The sequence below is a fragment of the Ascaphus truei genome, unplaced genomic scaffold (assembly GCF_040206685.1).
Source record: "Ascaphus truei isolate aAscTru1 unplaced genomic scaffold, aAscTru1.hap1 HAP1_SCAFFOLD_467, whole genome shotgun sequence".
NCBI classification, from domain to species: domain Eukaryota; kingdom Metazoa; phylum Chordata; class Amphibia; order Anura; family Ascaphidae; genus Ascaphus; species Ascaphus truei.
Genome location: NW_027456798.1, coordinates 1 through 22,500, shown reverse-complemented (window position 1 = coordinate 22,500; position 22,500 = coordinate 1). Strand labels below are relative to the sequence as shown.

At 64.9% G+C, this 22,500-nt stretch overlaps 2 protein-coding genes across 5 annotated transcripts in view; one reads left to right on the top strand and one right to left on the bottom strand.

Annotated features, from left to right (window-relative positions):
• HYLS1 (HYLS1 centriolar and ciliogenesis associated) overlaps nucleotides 1–572 on the top strand; it is a 4,467-nt gene extending 3,895 nt beyond the window's left edge. For all 4 annotated transcript variants that reach the window (XM_075584170.1, XM_075584168.1, XM_075584169.1 and 1 more), the window contains exon 3: nucleotides 1–572. This exon is cut by the window's left edge. In XM_075584170.1, the coding sequence (XP_075440285.1) occupies nucleotides 1–341 (341 nt within the window). In that variant the 3' untranslated portion in view covers nucleotides 342–572.
• Nucleotides 573–7,739, bottom strand: LOC142484919 (phosphatidylserine decarboxylase proenzyme, mitochondrial-like; the record flags this gene model as incomplete). Its single annotated transcript, XM_075584172.1, has 2 exons — nucleotides 573–968; nucleotides 7,579–7,739. Coding segments are annotated over 2 exons (386 nt in total), but the record flags the coding sequence as incomplete, so codon positions are not given.
• Between the last annotated feature and the right edge of the window lie 14,761 nt (nucleotides 7,740–22,500).

Sequence of the window (22,500 nt, the reverse complement as noted above, 5' to 3'; positions counted from 1 at the left end):
AGCCCTGGGGCCATCGCTCACCCGACTGTCTCAAATCCTTCATCCGCCCGCCACCAGACTCGCTCCTCCAGAGGTACCGGCAGCGCTCCGACCCAGTGTGCCGGTACCAGGAGTACAAGCAGAGCTGGGATACGCTGCAGGGAGCGCTGGAGAGAAGCAGGAAGGAGGTCCGCTGGGGAGTCAGAGAGCAGATGATGGCTCGCCCCCCCCAGCCTCTTCCCCGCACCCTTCATCCACCAAACCCGTACGTGGTACCCACAGACAAGAAAAGATACGGCCTGCGCTGGGGGGTACGGCGGGACCTGGTGAATGGGATTATACCCCGGGGGAACTGTCCCTAGAGACCATGCTCAGGTGTGTGTGTCGCGCATGCTCAGGTGTGTGTGTCGCGGGCGCTCAGGTGGGTGTGTCGCGCATGCTCAGGTGTGTGTCGCGGGCGCACAGGTGGGTGCGTGTGTGTCACACATGCTCAGGTGTGTGTCGCGTGTGCTCGGGTGTGTGTTGCGTGTGCTCAGGTCTCCTGTTTGTTGTGGGGGTTTTTTTTTGAGTTTGAAATAAAGTCTACGTGTTCATATTGTGTCAGAAGTTGTTTAATGTCACTATTAACACTACGCCCCCCTCCCCAATCACACGTCCCTGACACTGGATAGCCGTGGTCTCGTGTGCTGCAGATGGTGGACGTGTCTGCTGGCTGTGGTAGTGCCCTGTATATGTACACCACGAGTCTGTCCACCGTGGCCGGCTCACAGAGTCCCCAGTGCTTCCCCCATGCGGATCCTGCTCCCGGCTGTGATGTGGAACTGGAAGTCACGTGGCCCCTCAAAGATCAGCACGATGGTGGAGCCGAAGTTAAACTCCCCTAGGGGGGCTCCCTTCCCCAAGCTCAGGCCCCCCGGCCCGAAGTGCTCTGTGTAACTGCAGTCGTGAAACCGCCCCTTCACGTGGCGGGAGCAGTTCGTGTGCAAGTCCTGGGGAAAGAGAACAAGAGGAATGGGACACGCGTGGGCCAGGCCCGAGGGGAGGAGGCGGGACACGCGTGGGCCAGGCCCGAGGGGAGGAGGCGGGACCTGCGTGGGCCAGGCCCGAGGGGAGGAGGCGGGACACGCGTGGGCCAGGCCCGGGGGGAGGAGGCGGGACACGCGTGGGCCAGGCCCGAGGGGAGGAGGCGGGACACGCGTGGGCCAGGCCCGAGGGGAGGAGGTGGGACACGCGTGGGCCAGGCCCGAGGGGAGGAGGTGGGACACGCGTGGGCCAGGCCCGAGGGGAGGAGGCGGGACACGCGTGGGCCAGGCCCGAGGGGAGGAGGCGGGACACGCGTGGGCCAGGCCCGAGGGGAGGAGGCGGGACACGCGTGGGCCAGGCCCGGGGGGAGGAGGCGGGACACGCGTGGGCCAGGCCCGGGGGGAGGAGGCGGGACACGCGTGGGCCAGGCCCGGGGGGAGAAGGCGGGACACGAGTGGGCCAGGCCCGGGGGGAGGAGACGGGACCTGCGTGGGCCAGGCCCGAGGGGAGGAGGCGGGACACGCGTGGGCCAGGCCCGAGGGGAGGAGGCGGGACACGCGTGGGCCAGGCCCGAGGGGAGGAGGCGGGACACGCGTGGGCCAGGCCCGGGGGGAGGAGGCGGGACACGCGTGGGCCAGGCCCGAGGGGAGGAGGCGGGACACGCGTGGGCCAGGCCCGAGGGGAGGAGGCGGGACACGCGTGGGCCAGGCCCGAGGGGAGGAGGCGGGACACGCGTGGGCCAGGCCCGAGGGGAGGAGGCGGGACACGCGTGGGCCAGGCCCGAGGGGAGGAGGCGGGACCTGCGTGGGCCAGGCCCGAGGGGAGGAGGCGGGACCTGCGTGGGCCAGGCCCGAGGGGAGGAGGCGGGACACGCGTGGGCCAGGCCCGGGGGGAGGAGGCGGGACACGCGTGGGCCAGGCCCGAGGGGAGGAGGCGGGACCCGCGTGGGCCAGGCCCGAGGGGAGGAGGCGGGACACGCGTGGGCCAGGCCCGAGGGGAGGAGGCGGGACACGCGTGGGCCAGGCCCGAGGGGAGGAGGCGGGACACGCGTGGGCCAGGCCCGGGGGGAGGAGGCGGGACACGCGTGGGCCAGGCCCGAGGGGAGGAGGCGGGACACGCGTGGGCCAGGCCCGAGGGGAGGAGGCGGGACACGCGTGGGCCAGGCCCGAGGGGAGGAGGCGGGACACGCGTGGGCCAGGCCCGGGGGGAGGAGGCGGGACACGCGTGGGCCAGGCCCGGGGGGAGGAGGCGGGACAGGCGTGGGCCAGGCCCGGGGGGAGGAGGCGGGACAGGCGTGGGCCAGGCCCTGGGGAGGAGGCGGGACAGGAGTGGGCCAGGCCCGAGGGGAGGAGGCGGGACACGCGTGGGCCAGGCCCGAGGGGAGGAGGCGGGACACGCGTGGGCCAGGCCCGAGGGGAGGAGGCGGGACACGCGTGGGCCAGGCCCGGGGGGAGGAGGCGGGACACGCGTGGGCCAGGCCCGAGGGGAGGAGGCGGGACACGCGTGGGCCAGGCCCGAGGGGAGGAGGCGGGACACGCGTGGGCCAGGCCCGGGGGGAGGAGGCGGGACACGCGTGGGCCAGGCCCGAGGGGAGGAGGCGGGACACGCGTGGGCCAGGCCCGAGGGGAGGAGGCGGGACACGCGTGGGCCAGGCCCGGGGGGAGGAGGCGGGACACGCGTGGGCCAGGCCCGAGGGGAGGAGGCGGGACACGCGTGGGCCAGGCCCGAGGGGAGGAGGCGGGACACGCGTGGGCCAGGCCCGGGGGGAGGAGGCGGGACGCGCGTGGGCCAGGCCCGAGGGGAGGAGGCGGGACACGCGTGGGCCAGGCCCGAGGGGAGGAGGCGGGACACGCGTGGGCCAGGCCCGGGGGGAGGAGGCGGGACACGCGTGGGCCAGGCCCGAGGGGAGGAGGCGGGACCCGCGTGGGCCAGGCCCGAGGGGAGGAGGCGGGACCCGCGTGGGCCAGGCCCAGGGGGAGGAGGCGGGACCCGCGTGGGCCAGGCCCAGGGGGAGGAGGCGGGACACGCGTGGGCCAGGCCCGAGGGGAGGAGGCGGGACACGCGTGGGCCAGGCCCGAGGGGAGGAGGCGGGACACGCGTGGGCCAGGCCCGAGGGGAGGAGACGGGACACGCGTGGGCCAGGCCCGAGGGGAGGAGACGGGACACGCGTGGGCCAGGCCCGAGGGGAGGAGGCGGGACACGCGTGGGCCAGGCCCGGGGGGAGGAGGCGGGACACGCGTGGGCCAGGCCCGAGGGGAGGAGGCGGGACACGCGTGGGCCAGGCCCGGGGGGAGGAGGCGGGACACGCGTGGGCCAGGCCCGGGGGGAGGAGGCGGGACACGCGTGGGCCAGGCCCGGGGGGAGGAGGCGGGACACGCGTGGGCCAGGCCCGAGGGGAGGAGGCGGGACACGCGTGGGCCAGGCCCGGGGGGAGGAGGCGGGACACGCGTGGGCCAGGCCCGGGGGGAGGAGGCGGGACACGCGTGGGCCAGGCCCGGGGGGAGGAGGCGGGACACGCGTGGGCCAGGCCCGGGGGGAGGAGGCGGGACACGCGTGGGCCAGGCCCGGGGGGAGGAGGCGGGACACGCGTGGGCCAGGTCCGGGGGGAGGAGGCGGGACACGCGTGGGCCAGGCCCGGGGGGAGGAGGCGGGACACGCGTGGGCCAGGCCCGGGGGGAGGAGGCGGGACCCGCGTGGGCCAGGCCCGGGGGGAGGAGGCGGGACACGCGTGGGCCAGGCCCGAGGGGAGGAGGCGGGACACGCGTGGGCCAGGCCCGAGGGGAGGAGGCGGGACACGCGTGGGCCAGGCCCGGGGGGAGGAGGCGGGACACGCGTGGGCCAGGCCCGAGGGGAGGAGGCGGGACACGCGTGGGCCAGGCCCGAGGGCAGGAGGCGGGACACGCGTGGGCCAGGCCCGAGGGGAGGAGGCGGGACACGCGTGGGCCAGGCCCGAGGGGAGGAGGCGGGACACGCGTGGGCCAGGCCCGAGGGGAGGAGGCGGGACACGCGTGGGCCAGGCCCGAGGGGAGGAGGCGGGACACGCGTGGGCCAGGCCCGAGGGGAGGAGGCGGGGACACGCGTGGGCCAGGCCCGGGGGGGAGGAGGCGGGACACGAGTGGGCCAGGCCCCGGGGGGAGGAGGCGGGACACGCGTGGGCCAGGCCCGGGGGAGGAGGCGGGACACGCGTGGGCCAGGCCCGGGGGGAGGAGACGGGACCCGCGTGGGCCAGGCCCGGGGGGAGGAGGCGGGACACGCGTGGGCCAGGCCCGAGGGGGAGGAGGCGGGACACGCGTGGGCCAGGCCCGAGGGGAGGAGGCGGGACACGCGTGGGCCAGGCCCGAGGGGAGGAGGCGGGACACGCGTGGGCCAGGCCCGGGGGGAGGAGGCGGGACACGCGTGGGCCAGGCCCGAGGGGAGGAGGCGGGACCCGCGTGGGCCAGGCCCGAGGGGAGGAGGCGGGACCCGCGTGGGCCAGGCCCGAGGGGAGGAGGCAGGACACGCGTGGGCCAGGCCCGAGGGGAGGAGGCGGGACCCGCGTGGGCCAGGCCCGAGGGGAGGAGGCGGGACACGCGTGGGCCAGGCCCGAGGGGAGGAGGCGGGACACGCGTGGGCCAGGCCCGAGGGGAGGAGGCGGGACACGCGTGGGCCAGGCCCGAGGGGAGGAGGCGGGACACGCGTGGGCCAGGCCCGAGGGGAGGAGGCGGGACCTGCGTGGGCCAGGCCCGAGGGGAGGAGGCGGGACACGCGTGGGCCAGGCCCGAGGGGAGGAGGCGGGACCCGCGTGGGCCAGGCCCGGGGGGAGGAGGCGGGACCCGCGTGGGCCAGGGCCGAGGGGAGGAGGCGGGACCCGCGTGGGCCAGGCCCGAGGGGAGGAGGCGGGACCCGCGTGGGCCAGGCCCGAGGGGAGGAGGCGGGACACGCGTGGGCCAGGCCCGAGGGGAGGAGGCGGGACACGCGTGGGCCAGGCCCGAGTGGAGGAGGCGGGACCCGCGTGGGCCAGGCCCGAGGGGAGGAGGCGGGACACGCGTGGGCCAGGCCCGAGGGGAGGAGGCGGGACACGCGTGGGCCAGGCCCGAGGGGAGGAGGCGGGACACGCGTGGGCCAGGCCCGAGGGGAGGAGGCGGGACACGCGTGGGCCAGGCCCGAGGGGAGGAGGCGGGACACGCGTGGGCCAGGCCCGAGGGGAGGAGGCGGGACACGCGTGGGCCAGGCCCGAGGGGAGGAGGCGGGACCTGCGTGGGCCAGGCCCGGGGGGAGGAGGCGGGACACGCGTGGGCCAGGCCCGAGGGGAGGAGGCGGGACACGCGTGGGCCAGGCCCGAGGGGAGGAGGCGGGACCCGCGTGGGCCAGGCCCGGGGGGAGGAGGCGGGACCCGCGTGGGCCAGGCCCGAGGGGAGGAGGCGGGACACGCGTGGGCCAGGCCCGAGTGGAGGAGGCGGGACCCGCGTGGGCCAGGCCCGAGGGGAGGAGGCGGGACACGCGTGGGCCAGGCCCGGGGGGAGGAGGCGGGACCCGCGTGGGCCAGGCCCGGGGGGAGGAGGCGGGACACGCGTGGGCCAGGCCCGGGGGGAGGAGGCGGGACACGCGTGGGCCAGGCCCGAGGGGAGGAGGCGGGACACGCGTGGGCCAGGCCCGAGGGGAGGAGGCGGGACCCGCGTGGGCCAGGCCTGAGGGGAGGAGGCGGGACCCGCGTGGGCCAGGCCCGAGGGGAGGAGGCGGGACCCGCGTGGGCCAGGCCCGAGGGGGAGGAGGCGGGACACGCGTGGGCCAGGCCTGAGGGGAGGAGGCGGGACACGCGTGGGCCAGGCCCGAGGGGGAGGAGGCGGGACACGCGTGGGCCAGGCCCGAGGGGAGGAGGCGGGACACGCGTGGGCCAGGCCCGAGGGGAGGAGGCGGGACACGCGTGGGCCAGGCCCGAGGGGAGGAGGCGGGACACGCGTGGGCCAGGCCCGAGGGGAGGAGGCGGGACACGCGTGGGCCAGGCCCGAGGGGAGGAGGCGGGACCCGCGTGGGCCAGGCCCGGGGGGAGGCGGGACACGCGTGGGCCAGGCCCGGGGGGAGGAGGCGGGACCCGCGTGGGCCAGGCCCGAGGGGAGGAGGCGGGACACGCGTGGGCCAGGCCCGAGTGGAGGAGGCGGGACCCGCGTGGGCCAGGCCCGAGGGGAGGAGGCGCGACCCGCGTGGGCCAGGCCCGAGGGGAGGAGGCGGGACACGCGTGGGCCAGGCCCGAGGGGAGGAGGCGGGACACGCGTGGGCCAGGCCTGAGGGGAGGAGGCGGGACACGCGTGGGCCAGGCCCGAGGGGAGGAGGCGGGACACGCGTGGGCCAGGCCCGAGGGGAGGAGGCGGGACAGGCAGGCCGAGGGGAGGAGGCGGGACACGCGTGGGCCAGGCCCGAGGGGGAGGGAGGCGGGGACCTGCGTGGGCCAGGCCCGGGGGGAGGAGGCGGGACACGCGTGGGCCAGGCCCGAGGGGAGGAGGCGGGAAACGCGTGGGCCAGGCCCGAGGGGAGGAGGCGGGACACGCGTGGGCCAGGCCCCGAGGGGAGGAGGCGGGACCCGCGTGGGCCAGGCCCGGGGGGAGGAGGCGGGACCCGCGTGGGCCAGGCCCGAGGGGAGGAGGCGGGACACGCGTGGGCCAGGCCCGAGTGGAGGAGGCGGGACCCGCGTGGGCCAGGCCCGAGGGGAGGAGGCGGGACACGCTTGGGCCAGGCCCGGGGGGAGGAGGGCGGGGACCCGCGTGGGCCAGGCCCGGGGGAGGAGGCGGGGACACGCGTGGGCCAGGCCCGGGGGGAGGAGGCGGGACACGCGTGGGCCAGGCCCGAGGGGAGGAGGCGGGACACGCGTGGGCCAGGCCCGAGGGGAGGAGGCGGGACCCGCGTGGGCCAGGCCTGAGGGGAGGAGGCGGGACACGCGTGGGCCAGGCCCGAGGGGGAGGAGGCGGGACCCGCGTGGGCCAGGCCCGAGGGGGAGGAGGCGGGACACGCGTGGGCCAGGCCCGAGGTGAGGAGGCGAGATACACGTGTGGGCCAGGCCTGAGGGGAGGAGGCGGGACACGCGTGGGCCCAGGCCCGAGGGGGAGGAGGCGGGACACGCGTGGGCCAGGCCCGAGGGGAGGAGGCGGGACACGCGTGGGCCAGGCCCGAGGGGAGGAGGCGGGACACGCGTGGGCCAGGCCCGAGGGGAGGAGGCGGGACACGCGTGGGCCAGGCCCGAGGGGAGGAGGCGGGACACGCGTGGGCCAGGCCCGAGGGGAGGAGGCGGGACCCGCGTGGGCCAGGCCCGGGGGGAGGAGGCGGGACACGCGTGGGCCAGGCCCGAGGGGAGGAGGCGGGACACGCGTGGGCCAGGCCCGGGGGGAGGAGGCGGGACACGCGTGGGCCAGCCCCGAGGGGAGGAGGCGGGACACGCGTGGGCCAGGCCCGAGGGGAGGAGGCGGGACACGCGTGGGCCAGGCCCGAGGTGAGGAGGCGAGATACACGTGTGGGCCAGGCCCGAGGGGAGGAGGCGGGACACGCGTGGGCCAGGCCCGAGGGGAGGAGGCGGGACACACGCACACTGCTCTTCCCTCTCCTCACCTGGTCTCCGTGGATTCGGATAGATCCCACGTTTGTGGCCCCCACGGCCGTGAGTGAGAAGAACCCAAACTGCCACTGACCGCTCAGCACGACCCGCTCATTCAGACAGAACAGGTCCGGTATCCAGCGAGCCACGTGTGGGCTGACAGAGAGCAGCCTGCCTGGGGGAGAGAGGGCTATCTGTCACACATACACACACACCTATCTGTACACACACACACTGCTAGCTGTCACACACACACACACCTATCTGTACACACACACACTGCTAGCTGTCACACACACACACACACACCTATCTGTACACACACACACCTATCTGTACACACACACACTGCTAGCTGTCACACACACACACACCTATCTGTACACACACACACTGCTAGCTGTCACACACACACACACACCTATCTGTACACACACACACTGCTAGCTGTCACACACACACACACCTATCTGTACACACACACACACACACCTATCTGTACACACACACACTGCTAGCTGTCACACACACACACACACACCTATCTGTACACACACACACTGCTAGCTGTCACACACACACACACCTATCTGTACACACACACACTGCTAGCTGTCACACACACACACACACACACACACACCTATCTGTACACACACACACACACTGCTAGCTGTCACACACACACACCTATCTGTACACACACACACTGCTAGCTGTCACACACACACACCTATCTGTACACACACACACTTCTAGCTGTCACACACACACTGCTAGCTGCCACACACACACACACTGCTAGCTGTCACACACACACACACACACTGCTAGCTGTCACACACACACACACTGCTAGCTGTCACACACACACACTGCTAGCTGTCACACACACACACACACACCTATCTGTACACACACACACTGCTAGCTGTCACACACACACACACCTATCTGTACACACACACACTGCTAGCTGTCACACACACACACACCTATCTGTACACACACACACTGCTAGCTGTCACACACACACACACACACCTATCTGTACACACACACACCTATCTGTACACACACACACTGCTAGCTGTCACACACACACACACCTATCTGTACACACACACACTGCTAGCTGTCACACACACACACACACACCTATCTGTACACACACACACTGCTAGCTGTCACACACACACACCTATCTGTACACACACACACACACACCTATCTGTACACACACACTGCTAGCTGTCACACACACACACACACACACCTATCTGTACACACACACACTGCTAGCTGTCACACACACACACCTATCTGTACACACACACACTGCTAGCTGTCACACACACACACACACACACACCTATCTGTACACACACACACACTGCTAGCTGTCACACACACACACCTATCTGTACACACACACACTGCTAGCTGTCACACACACACACACACCTATCTGTACACACACACACTTCTAGCTGTCACACACACACTGCTAGCTGCCACACACACACACACTGCTAGCTGTCACACACACACACACACTGCTAGCTGTCACACACACACACACTGCTAGCTGTCACACACACACACACTGCTAGCTGTCACACACACACACACACCTATCTGTACACACACACACACACTGCTAGCTGTCACACACACACACCTATCTGTACACACACACACTGCTAGCTGTCACACACACACACCTATCTGTACACACACACACTGCTAGCTGTCACACACACACACACCTATCTGTACACACACACACTGCTAGCTGTCACACACACACTGCTAGCTGTCACACACACACACCTATCTGTACACACACACACTGCTAGCTGTCACACACACACACTGCTAGCTGTCACACACACACACCTATCTGTACACACACACACACACTGCTAGCTGTCACACACACACACCTATCTGTACACACACACACTGCTAGCTGTCACACACACACACACACCTATCTGTACACACACACACTGCTAGCTGTCACACACACACACTGCTAGCTGTCACACACACACACACTGCTAGCTGTCACACACACACACACACACACCTATCTGTACACACACACACACTACTAGCTGTCACACACACACACACTGCTATCTGACACACACACTGCTAGCTGTCACACACACACACACCTATCTGTACACACACACACTGCTAGCTGTCACACACACACACACACACTGCTATCTGACGCACACACACTGCTATCTGTCACACACACACACTGCTAGCTGTCACACACACACACACTGCTATCTGACGCACACACACTGCTAGCTGTCACACACACACACCTATCTGTACACACACACACTGCTAGCTGTCACACACACACACTGCTAGCTGTCACACACACACACTGCTAGCTGTCACACACACACACACACACACCTATCTGTACACACACACACACTGCTAGCTGTCACACACACACACACTGCTATCTGACACACACACTGCTAGCTGTCACACACACACACACACCTATCTGTACACACACACACTGCTAGCTGTCACACACACACACACTGCTATCTGACGCGCACACACTGCTATCTGTCACACACACACACTGCTAGCTGTCACACACACACACACTGCTATCTGACGCACACACACTGCTAGCTGTCACACACACACACTGCTAGCTGTCACACACACACACACACTGCTATCTGACACACACACACTGCTAGCTGTCACACACACACACACACACACACACACACCTATCTGTACACACACACACTGCTAGCTGTCACACACACACACCTATCTGTACACACACACACACTGCTATCTGACACACACACACACACACACACACACACACCTATCTGTACACACACACACTGCTAGCTGACACACACACACACACACACAAACACCTATCTGTACACACACACACTGCTAGCTGTCACACACACACACACACACACACACCTATCTGTACACACACACACACTGCTAGCTGTCACACACACACACACACACCTATCTGTACACACACACACTGCTAGCTGTCACACACACACACACACACACACCTATCTGTACACACACACACTGCTGGCTGTCACACACACACACTGCTAGCTGTCACACACACACACACACTGCTAGCTGTTACACACACACTGCTAGCTGTCACACACACACACTGCTATCTGACACACACACTGCTAGCTGACACACACACACACACACACACACACACACACACACCTATCTGTACACACACACACACTGCTAGCTGTCACACACACACACACACACACACACACCTATCTGTACACACACACACTGCTAGCTGTCACACACACACACCTATCTGTACACACACACACTGCTATCTGTCACACACACACACACCTATCTGTACACACACACACACACTGCTATCTGACACACACACACACACCTATCTGTACACACACACACTGCTATCTGTCACACACACACACACCTATCTGTACACACACACACTGCTATCTGTCACACACACACACACTGCTATCTGACACACACAGCTATTTATTGATAACACCATTTACATAGCGCCCATAGTCAGCGCTGTACGTTAGTTGGTACGTGTTTGGTGGGTGGGCAGGGAGGGAACGTGTTTGGTGGGTGGGCAGGGAGGGTACGTGTTTGGTGGGTGGGCAGGGAGGGAACGTGTTTGGTGGGTGGGCAGGGAGGGTACGTGTTTGGTGGGTGGGCAGGGAGGGTACGTGTTTGGTGGGTGGGCAGGGAGGGAACGTGTTTGGTGGGTGGGCAGGGAGGGAACGTGTTTGGTGGGTGGGCAGGGAGGGTACGTGTTTGGTGGGTGGGCAGGGAGGGTACGTGTTTGGTGGGTGGGCAGGGAGGGAACGTGTTTGGTGGGTGGGCAGGGAGGGTACGTGTTTGGTGGGTGGGCAGGGAGGGTACGTGTTTGGTGGGTGGGCAGGGAGGGAACGTGTTTGGTGGGTGGGCAGGGAGGGAACGTGTTTGGTGGGTGGGCAGGGAGGGAACGTGTTTGGTGGGTGGGCAGGGAGGGAACGTGTTTGGTGGGTGGGCAGGGAGGGTACGTGTTTGGTGGGTGGGCAGGGAGGGAACGTGTTTGGTGGGTGGGCAGGGAGGGAACGTGTTTGGTGGGTGGGCAGGGAGGGTACGTGTTTGGTGGGTGGGCAGGGAGGGTACGTGTTTGGTGGGTGGGCAGGGAGGGTACGTGTTTGGTGGGTGGGCAGGGAGGGAACGTGTTTGGTGGGTGGGCAGGGAGGGTACGTGTTTGGTGGGTGGGCAGGGAGGGTACGTGTTTGGTGGGTGGGCAGGGAGGGTACGTGTTTGGTGGGTGGGCAGGGAGGGTACGTGTTTGGTGGGTGGGCAGGGAGGGTACGTGTTTGGTGGGTGGGCAGGGAGGGTACGTGTTTGGTGGGTGGGCAGGGAGGGAACGTGTTTGGTGGGTGGGCAGGGAGGGAACGTGTTTGGTGGGTGGGCAGGGAGGGAACGTGTTTGGTGGGTGGGCAGGGAGGGAACGTGTTTGGTGGGTGGGCAGGGAGGGTACGTGTTGGGTGGGTGGGCAGGGAGGGTACGTGTTTGGTGGGTGGGCAGGGAGGGTACGTGTTTGGTGGGTGGGCAGGGAGGGTACGTGTTTGGTGGGTGGGCAGGGAGGGAACGTGTTTGGTGGGTGGGCAGGGAGGGAACGTGTTTGGTGGGTGGGCAGGGAGGGTACGTGTTTGGTGGGTGGGCAGGGAGGGAACGTGTTTGGTGGGTGGGCAGGGAGGGAACGTGTTTGGTGGGTGGGCAGGGAGGGTACGTGTTTGGTGGGTGGGCAGGGAGGGTACGTGTTTGGTGGGTGGGCAGGGAGGGTACGTGTTTGGTGGGTGTGCAGGGAGGGAACGTGTTTGGTGGGTGGGCAGGGAGGGAACGTGTTTGGTGGGTGGGCAGGGAGGGAACGTGTTTGGTGGGTGGGCAGAGAGGGAACGTGTTTGGTGGGTGGGCAGGGAGGGAACGTGTTTGGTGGGTGGGCAGGGAGGGAACGTGTTTGGTGGGTGGGCAGGGAGGGAACGTGTTTGGTGGGTGGGCAGGGAGGGAACGTGTTTGGTGGGTGGGCAGGGAGGGTACGTGTTTGGTGGGTGGGCAGGGAGGGAACGTGTTTGGTGGGTGGGCAGGGAGGGAACGTGTATGGTGGGTGGGCAGGGAGGGTACGTGTTTGGTGGGTGGGCAGGGAGGGAACGTGTTTGGTGGGTGGGCAGGGAGGGAACGTGTTTGGTGGGTGGGCAGGGAGGGTACGTGTTTGGTGGGTGGGCAGGGAGGGTACGTGTTTGGTGGGTGGGCAGGGAGGGTACGTGTTTGGTGGGTGGGCAGGGAGGGTACGTGTTTGGTGGGTGGGCAGGGAGGGAACGTGTTTGGTGGGTGGGCAGGGAGGGAACGTGTTTGGTGGGTGGGCAGGGAGGGTACGTGTTTGGTGGGTGGGCAGGGAGGGAACGTGTTTGGTGGGTGGGCAGGGAGGGAACGTGTTTGGTGGGTGGGCAGGGAGGGTACGTGTTTGGTGGGTGGGCAGGGAGGGAACGTGTTTGGTGGGTGGGCAGGGAGGGAACGTGTTTGGTGGGTGGGCAGGGAGGGAACGTGTTTGGTGGGTGGGCAGGGAGGGTACGTGTTTGGTGGGTGGGCAGGGAGGGTACGTGTTTGGTGGGTGGGCAGGGAGGGTACGTGTTTGGTGGGTGGGCAGGGAGGGTACGTGTTTGGTGGGTGGGCAGGGAGGGTACGTGTTTGGTGGGTGGGCAGGGAGGGTACGTGTTTGGTGGGTGGGCAGGGAGGGTACGTGTTTGGTGGGTGGGCAGGGAGGGTACGTGTTTGGTGGGTGGGCAGGGAGGGTACGTGTTTGGTGGGTGGGCAGGGAGGGAACGTGTTTGGTGGGTGGGCAGGGAGGGAACGTGTTTGGTGGGTGGGCAGGGAGGGAACGTGTTTGGTGGGTGGGCAGGGAGGGTACGTGTTTGGTGGGTGGGCAGGGAGGGTACGTGTTTGGTGGGTGGGCAGGGAGGGAACGTGTTTGGTGGGTGGGCAGGGAGGGAACGTGTTTGGTGGGTGGGCAGGGAGGGAACGTGTTTGGTGGGTGGGCAGGGAGGGTACGTGTTTGGTGGGTGGGCAGGGAGGGTACGTGTTTGGTGGGTGGGCAGGGAGGGAACGTGTTTGGTGGGTGGGCAGGGAGGGAACGTGTTTGGTGGCTGGGCAGGGAGGGTACGTGTTTGGTGGGTGGGCAGGGAGGGTACGTGTTTGGTGGGTGGGCAGGGAGGGTACGTGTTTGGTGGGTGGGCAGGGAGGGTACGTGTTTGGTGGGTGGGCAGGGAGGGAACGTGTTTGGTGGGTGGGCAGGGAGGGAACGTGTTTGGTGGGTGGGCAGGGAGGGAACGTGTTTGGTGGGTGGGCAGGGTGGGTACGTGTTTGGTGGGTGGGCAGGGAGGGAACGTGTTTGGTGGGTGGGCAGGGAGGGAACGTGTTTGGTGGGTGGGCAGGGAGGGTACGTGTTTGGTGGGTGGGCAGGGAGGGTACGTGTTTGGTGGGTGGGCAGGGAGGGTACGTGTTTGGTGGGTGGGCAGGGAGGGAACGTGTTTGGTGGGTGGGCAGGGAGGGAACGTGTTTGGTGGGTGGGCAGGGAGGGTACGTGTTTGGTGGGTGGGCAGGGAGGGTACGTGTTTGGTGGGTGGGCAGGGAGGGTACGTGTTTGGTGGGTGGGCAGGGAGGGTACGTGTTTGGTGGGTGGGCAGGGAGGGTACGTGTTTGGTGGGTGGGCAGGGAGGGTACGTGTTTGGTGGGTGGGCAGGGAGGGTACGTGTTTGGTGGGTGGGCAGGGAGGGAACGTGTTTGGTGGGTGGGCAGGGAGGGAACGTGTTTGGTGGGTGGGCAGGGAGGGTACGTGTTTGGTGGGTGGGCAGGGAGGGTACGTGTTTGGTGGGTGGGAAGGGAGGGAACGTGTTTGGTGGGTGGGCAGGGAGGGTACGTGTTTGGTGGGTGGGCAGGGAGGGTACGTGTTTGGTGGGTGGGCAGGGAGGGAACGTGTTTGGTGGGTGGGCAGGGAGGGTACGTGTTTGGTGGGTGGGCAGGGAGGGTACGTGTTTGGTGGGTGGGCAGGGAGGGTACGTGTTTGGTGGGTGGGCAGGGAGGGTACGTGTTTGGTGGGTGGGCAGGGAGGGTACGTGTTTGGTGGGTGGGCAGGGAGGGAACGTGTTTGGTGGGTGGGCAGGGAGGGAACGTGTTTGGTGGGTGGGCAGGGAGGGAACGTGTTTGGTGGGTGGGCAGGGAGGGAACGTGTTTGGTGGGTGGGCAGGGAGGGAACGTGTTTGGTGGGTGGGCAGGGAGGGTACGTGTTTGGTGGGAGGGCAGGGAGGGTACGTGTTTGGTGGGTGGGCAGGGAGGGTACGTGTTTGGTGGGTGGGCAGGGAGGGTACGTGTTTGGTGGGTGGGCAGGGAGGGTACGTGTTTGGTGGGTGGGCAGGGAGGGTACGTGTTTGGTGGGTGGGCAGGGAGGGTACGTGTTTGGTGGGTGGGCAGGGAGGGTACGTGTTTGGTGGGTGGGCAGGGAGGGAACGTGTTTGGTGGGTGGGCAGGGAGGGTACGTGTTTGGTGGGTGGGCAGGGAGGGAACGTGTTTGGTGGGTGGGCAGGGAGGGAACGTGTTTGGTGGGTGGGCAGGGAGGGAACGTGTTTGGTGGGTGGGCAGGGAGGGTACGTGTTTGGTGGGTGGGCAGGGAGGGAACGTGTTTGGTGGGTGGGCAGGGAGGGAACGTGTTTGGTGGGTGGGCAGGGAGGGAACGTGTTTGGTGGGTGGGCAGGGAGGGTACGTGTTTGGTGGGTGGGCAGGGAGGGTACGTGTTTGGTGGGTGGGCAGGGAGGGAACGTGTTTGGTGGGTGGGCAGGGAGGGAACGTGTTTGGTGGGTGGGCAGGGAGGGTACGTGTTTGGTGGGTGGGCAGGGAGGGTACGTGTTTGGTGGGTGGGCAGGGAGGGAACGTGTTTGGTGGGTGGGCAGGGAGGGAACGTGTTTGGTGGGTGGGCAGGGAGGGAACGTGTTTGGTGGGTGGGCAGGGAGGGTACGTGTTTGGTGGGTGGGCAGGGAGGGAACGTGTTTGGTGGGTGGGCAGGGAGGGAACGTGTTTGGTGGGTGGGCAGGGAGGGAACGTGTTTGGTGGGTGGGCAGGGAGGGAACGTGTTTGGTGGGTGGGCAGGGAGGGAACGTGTTTGGTGGGTGGGCAGGGAGGGTACGTGTTTGGTGGGTGGGCAGGGAGGGAACGTGTTTGGTGGGTGGGCAGGGAGGGAACGTGTTTGGTGGGTGGGCAGGGAGGGTACGTGTTTGGTGGGTGGGCAGGGAGGGAACGTGTTTGGTGGGTGGGCAGGGAGGGTACGTGTTTGGTGGGCAGGGAGGGAACGTGTTTGGTGGGTGGGCAGGGAGGGAACGTGTTTGGTGGGTGGGCAGGGAGGGAACGTGTTTGGTGGGTGGGCAGGGAGGGAACGTGTTTGGTGGGTGGGCAGGGAGGGAACGTGTTTGGTGGGTGGGCAGGGAGGGAACGTTATGGACCGGCGGCTATGGGTTGGGAGTATTGAAGCTTGCTTGGTTGGGGTAAGGCAAAAGATCAGAATCGAGAGGAGGCACGGGGCTGGGTGAGAGTTGTGGCAGTCGGAGCGAAGAGGACGGGAAGGGGTGTAGCAAGAGATGAGTGGGGAGGAGGAGAGGAGGGGGGGATGGAAGGAGGAGGAGGGAAGAGGAGAGGAGGGAAGAGGAGGGAAGAGGAGAGGAGGGAGGAGGAGGGAGTGTGGAATAGGGTCAAAAGGGGATGTGATGGGATGAAGGCGTTTGATGATTGAGAGGAGATCATTGTCAGAGATTGGTCAGGAGGTGAAAGTGTGGGTACAGGGGGGTGGGGAGAGGGAAGGGTGGGTACAGGGGGTGGGGGGAGGGAAGGGTGGGTACAGGGGGGTGGGGAGAGGGAAGGGTGGGTACAGGGGGGTGGGGAGAGGGGTAGGAGGTGGGTACAGGGGAGAGGGGGAAGGGTGGGTACAGGGGGGTGGGTACAGGGTGGTGGATGGAGGGAGAGGGGGGCAGCAGTGGGGGAGGCAGAGGGGGGGGAGGAAGCACGGATGTTACTAATTTTTTTGTGAGAAGTAGGAGGCGAGAGAGAGGGGGGAAGGGTGGACTAGGTGAGAGAGAGGGGGAAAGGGTGGACTAGGTGAGAGAGAGGGGGGAAGGGTGGACTAGGTGAGAGAGAGGGGGAAGGGTGGACTAGGTGAGAGAGAGGGGGGAAGGGTGGACTAGGTGAGAGAGGGGGAGGGTGGACTAGGAGAGAGAGAGGGGGGAAGGGTGGACTAGGTGAGAGAGAGGGGGAAGGGTGGACCTAGGTGAGAGAGGGGGAAGGGTGGACTAGGTGAGAGAGGGGGAAGGGTGGACTAGGTGAGAGAGGGGGAAGGGTGGACTAGGTGAGAGATGGGGAAGGGTGGACTAGGTGAGAGAGGGGGAAGGGTGGACTAGGTGAGAGAGAGGAGGGAAAGGGTGGACTAGGTGAGAGAGAGGAGGAAGGGTGACTAGGTGAGAGAGGGGGGAAGGGTGACTAGGACTAGGTGAGAGAGGGGGGGAAGGGTGGACTAGTGAGAGTGAGGGGGAAGGGTGGGAGGGAAGAGGGAAGGAAGGGTGGACTAGGTGAGAGAGAGGGGGAAGGGTGGACTAGGTGAGAGAGAGGGGGAAGGTGGACTAGGTGAGAGAGGGGAGGTGGACTAGGTGAGAGAGAGGGAAGGGTGGACTAGGTGAGACGAGCGGGGGGAAGGGTGGACTAGGTGAGAGAGGGGGAAGGGTGGACTAGGTGAGAGAGAGGGGAAGGGTGGACTAGGTGAGAGAGAGGGGGAAGGGTGGACTAGTGAGCGAGGGGGAAGGTGGACTAGGTGAGAGAGAGGGGGAAGGAGTGGACTAGGTGAGAGAGGGGGAAGGTGGACTAGGTGAGAGAGAGGGAGGAAGGGTGGACTAGGTGAGAGAGGGGGGAAGGGTGGACTAGGTGAGAGAGGGGGAAGGGGTGACTAGGTGAGAGAGGGGGAAGGGTGGACTAGGTGAGAGAGAGGGGGAAGGGTGGACTAGTGAGAGAGGGGGAAGGGTGGACTAGGTGAGAGGAGGGGGGAAGGGTGGACTAGGTGAGAGAGAGAGGAAGGGTGGACTAGGTGAGAGAGAGAGGGGAAGGGTGACTAGGTGAGAGAGGGGGAAGGGTGGACTAGGTGAGAGAGAGGGGGAAGGGTGGACTAGGTGAGAGAGAGGGGGAAGGGGTGGACTAGGTGAGAGAGGGGGAAGGGTGGACTAGGTGAGAGAGGGGGAAGGGTGGACTAGGTGAGAGGAGGGCTGGGAAGGGAGGGACTAGGTTAGAGAGAGGGGAAGTGAGAGAGGGGGAAGGGTGGACTAGGTGAGAGAGGGGGAAGGGTGGACTAGGTGAGAGAGGGGGGAAAGGGTGGACTAGGTGAGAGAGGGGGGAAGGGTGGACTAGGTGAGAGAGGGGGAAGGGTTGGACTAGGTGAGAGAGAGGGGGAGGAAGGGTGGACTAGGTGAGAGAGGGGGGGGAAGGGTGGACTAGGTGAGAGAGAGGGGGGAAGGGTTGACTAGGTGAGAGAGAGGGGGAAGGTGGACTAGGTGAGAGAGAGGGGGGAAGGGTGGACTAGGTGAGAGAGGGGAAGGGTGGACTAGGTGAGAGAGGGGGGAAGGGTGGACTAGGTGAGAGAGGGGGGAAGGGTGGACTAGGTGAGAGAGGGGGAAGGGTGACTAGGTGAGAGAGGAGGGGGAAGGGTGGACTAGGTGGAGAGAGGGGGGAAGGGTGGACTAGGTGAGAGAGAGGGGGAAGGGTGGACTAGGTGAGAGAGAGGGGGAAGGGTGGACTAGGTGAGAGAGAGGGGGAAGGGTGGACTAGGTGCGAGAGAGGGGAAGGGTGGACTTGGAGAGAGGGGGGGAAGGGTGGACTAGGTGAGAGAGAGAGGGGAAGGGGAGAGAGAGGGGAAAGGTGGACTAGAGGAGAGGGGGGGAAGGGTGGACTAGGTGAGAGAGGGGGAAGGGTGGACTAGGTGAGAGAGGGGGGAAGGGTGGACTAGGTGAGAGAGAGGGGGACAGGGTGGACTAGGTGAGAGAGAGGGGGAAGGGTGGACTAGGTGAGAGAGAGGGGGGAAGGGTGGACTAGGTGAGAGAGAGGGGGAAGGGTGGACTAGGTGAGAGAGAGGGGGAAGGGTGGACTAGGTGAGCGAGGGGGAAGGGTGGACTAGGTGAGAGAGGGGGAAGGGTGGACTAGGTGAGAGAGAGAGGGAAGGGTGGACTAGGTGAGAGAGAGGGGGGTAAGGGTGAACCTAGGTGAGAGAGGGGGAAGGGTGGACTAGGTGAGAGAGAGGGGGGAAGGGTGGACTAGGTGAGAGAGAGGGGGAAGGGTGGACTAGGTGAGAGAGGGGGGAAGAGTGGACTAGGTGCGAGAGAGGGGGAAGGGTGGACTAGGTGATGAGAGAGAGGGGGAAGGGTGGACTAGGTGAGAGAGGGGGAAGGGTGGACTAGGTGAGAGAGGGGGAAGGGTGGACTAGGTGAGAGAGGGGGAAGGGGTGGACTAGGTGAGAGAGGGGGGAAGGGTGGACTAGGTGAGAGGGGGAAGGGTGGACTAGGTGAGAGAGGGGGGGAAGGTTGGACCTAGGTGAGAGAGGGGGGGAAGGGTGGACTAGGTGAGAGAGGGGGGGAAGGGTGGACTAGGTGAGAGAGGGGGGAAGGGTGGACTAGGCGAGAGAGAGGGGGAAGGTTGGATTAGGTGAGAGAGGGGGGGAAGGGTGGACTAGGTGAGAGAGGGGGGGAAGGTTGGACTAGGTGAGAGAGGGGGGGAAGGGTGGACTAGGTGAGAGAGGGGGGGGAAGGGTGGACTAGGTGAGAGAGGGGGAAGGGTGGACTAGGCGAGAGAGAGGGGGGAAGGTTGGACTAGGTGAGAGAGGGGGGGAAGGGTGGACTAGGTGAGAGAGAGGGGGAAGGGTGGACTAGGTGAGAGAGGGGGAGAGTGTGACTAGGTGAGAGAGAGGAGGAAGGGTGGACTAGGTGAGAGAGAGGAGGAAGGGTGGACTAGGTGAGAGAGGGGGGAAGGGTGGACTAGGTGAGAGAGGGGGAAGGGTGGACTAGGTGAGAGTGAGGGGAAGGGTGGACTAGGTGAGAGAGGGGGGGAAGGGTGGACTAGGTGAGAGAGAGGGGGAAGGGTGGACTAGGTGAGAGAGGGGGAAGGGTGGACTAGGTGAGAGAGGGGAAGGGGTGGACTAGGTGAGAGAGAGAGGGAAGGGTGGACTAGGTGAGAGAGAGGGGGTAAGGGGTGAACTAGGTGAGAGAGGGGAAGGGTGGACTAGGTGAGAGAGAGGGGAAGGGTGGACTAGGTGAGAGAGAGGGGAAGGGTGGACTAGGTGAGAGAGGGGGAAGAGTGGACTAGGTGAGAGAGAGGGGGAGGGTGGACTAGGTGAGAGAGAGGGGGAAGGGTGGACTAGGTGAGAGAGGGGAAGGGTGGACTAGGTGAGAGAGGGGGAAGGGTGGACTAGGTGAGAGATGGGGAAGGGTGGACTAGGTGAGAGAGGGGGGAAGGGTGGACTAGGTGAGAGGGGGAAGGGTGGACTAGGTGAGAGAGGGGGGGAAGGTTGGACTAGGTGAGAGAGGGGGGGAAGGGTGGACTAGGTGAGAGAGGGGGGGAAGGGTGGACTAGGTGAGAGAGGGGGAAGGGTGGACTAGGCGAGAGAGAGGGGGAAGGTTGGACTAGGTGAGAGAGGGGGGGGAAGGGTGGACTAGGTGAGAGAGAGGGGGAAGGGTGGACTAGGTGAGAGAGGGGGGAAGGGTGGACTAGGTGAGAGAGGGGGAAGGGTGGACTAGGTGAGAGAGAGGGGGAAGGGTGGACTAGGTGAGAGAGAGGGGGAAGGGTGGACTAGGTGAGAGAGAGGGGAAGGGTGGACTAGGTGAGAGAGGGGGGGGAAGGGTGGACTAGGTGAGAGAGAGAGGGGAAGGGTGGACTAGGTGAGAGGGGGGAAGGGTGGACTAGGTGAGAGAGGGGGAAGGGTGGACTAGGTGAGAGAGGGGGAAGGGTGGACTAGGTGAGAGAGGGGGAAGGGTGGACTAGGTGAGAGAGAGGGGGAAGGGTGGACTAGGTGAGAGAGGGGGAAGGGTGGACTAGGTGAGAGAGAGGGGGAAGGGGTGGACTAGGTGAGAGAGAGGGGGAAGGGTGGACTAGGTGAGAGAGAGGGGGAAGGGTGGACTAGGTGAGCGAGGGGGAAGGGTGGACTAGGTGAGAGAGGGGGAAGGGTGGACTAGGTGAGAGAGTGCTTCACCGCAAAGAAACATTCCCAGAATCCTCATGGAAATAGTGAACACGGCGTGGTGAGCGCAAGAAACAACTAATGTTAGCAGCGCTCACACGGCCATGTGTGAGCAACAGCCCGTAATGGGAGGTGTCCTCTCTGCGAAGTTTCTTCTCCAACCCAGACCGTGGTAATCTCAGGGAATAGAGAAAGACCAGGATCGGTGCGCGTAGGGACTTGGGTGTGATAATAAATGCCAATAATAGATATCTACACTCACACGGCCATATGTGAGTGAAGGGCACGCGGTACACGTGGGTCATCAGGTGTCAATAAAAACAGTGGAGTGGAGAATGAACTGGCCGACTCACGGCAACGTCCCTCAGCACTCTGAATCCTCCCGTCCGCGTCCAGTTGGCAAGGTCATGAGCAGCTACTTCGTTCAGCTACGGTGGCTGACTGCACTCAAAAGACCTTCGCAGAACTACGCGTTTCGTCGTTAGACTGCCTCAGGTTCCTTCCGTGTAGATATTTATTATTTGCATTTATTATCACACCCAAGTCCCTACGCGCACCGATCCTGGTCTTTCTCTATTCCCTGAGATTACCACGGTCTGGGTTGGAGAAGAAACTTCGCAGAGAGGACACCTCCCATTACGGGCTGTTGCTCACACATGGCCGTGTGAGCGCTGCTAACATTAGTTGGTCATTTACATCCACCGCCCCCCAGCCCCTCCCCACCCTCTATTCCCTATTGAGGAAACTACTGATTGTGCTTTTCTGTTCTTGTTTTTGCGCGCACCACACCGGGTACACTATTTCCTTAAGACCTGGCCTGTTCGGGTTCCCTGAGGACTGGAGTTGGGTGTTATAGTATATTTACTTTTACAATTTGAGAGTGGAGGTGTATTAGTGGAGGTGTATTAGTGGAGGTGTATTAGTGGAGGTGTATTAGTGGAGGTGTATTAGTGGAGGTGTATTAGTGGAGGTGTATTAGTGGAGGTGTATTAGTGGAGGTGTATTAGTGGAGTGTATTAGTGGAGGTGTATTAGTGGAGGTGTATTAGTGGAGGTGTATTAGTGGAGGTGTATTAGTGGAGGTGTATTAGTGGAGGTGTATTAGTGGAGGTGTATTAGTGGAGGTGTATTAGTGGAGGTGTATTAGTGGAGGTGTATTAGTGGAGGTGTATTAGTGGAGGTGTATTAGTGGAGGTGTATTAGTGGAGGTGTTTTAGTGGAGGTGTATTAGTGGAGGTGTATTAGTGGAGGTGTATTAGTGGAGGTGTATTAGTGGAGGTGTATTAGTGGAGGAGGGATTGGAGGGTGGCGAGTGAGGGTGGGGAACGGAAGATTTCCATGATCTCTCGGCTGTGCGACGGGAGAGACGGGTGCTTTAAGTTGGCTGGTGAGCCAGGGTTGAGGTGGCTTTGTGGTGGGACGCACAGGGTGGCGGGGTGCGATTAAATCGAGGGAGCAGGATATGGCAGAGTTCAGAGGGATAGAGGAAAATTATGTGAGTGGGGGGAGGAGTGATGCGGTGGGGGAGGAGTGATGCGTTGGGGGGAGGAGTGATGCGGTGGGGGAGGAGTGATGCG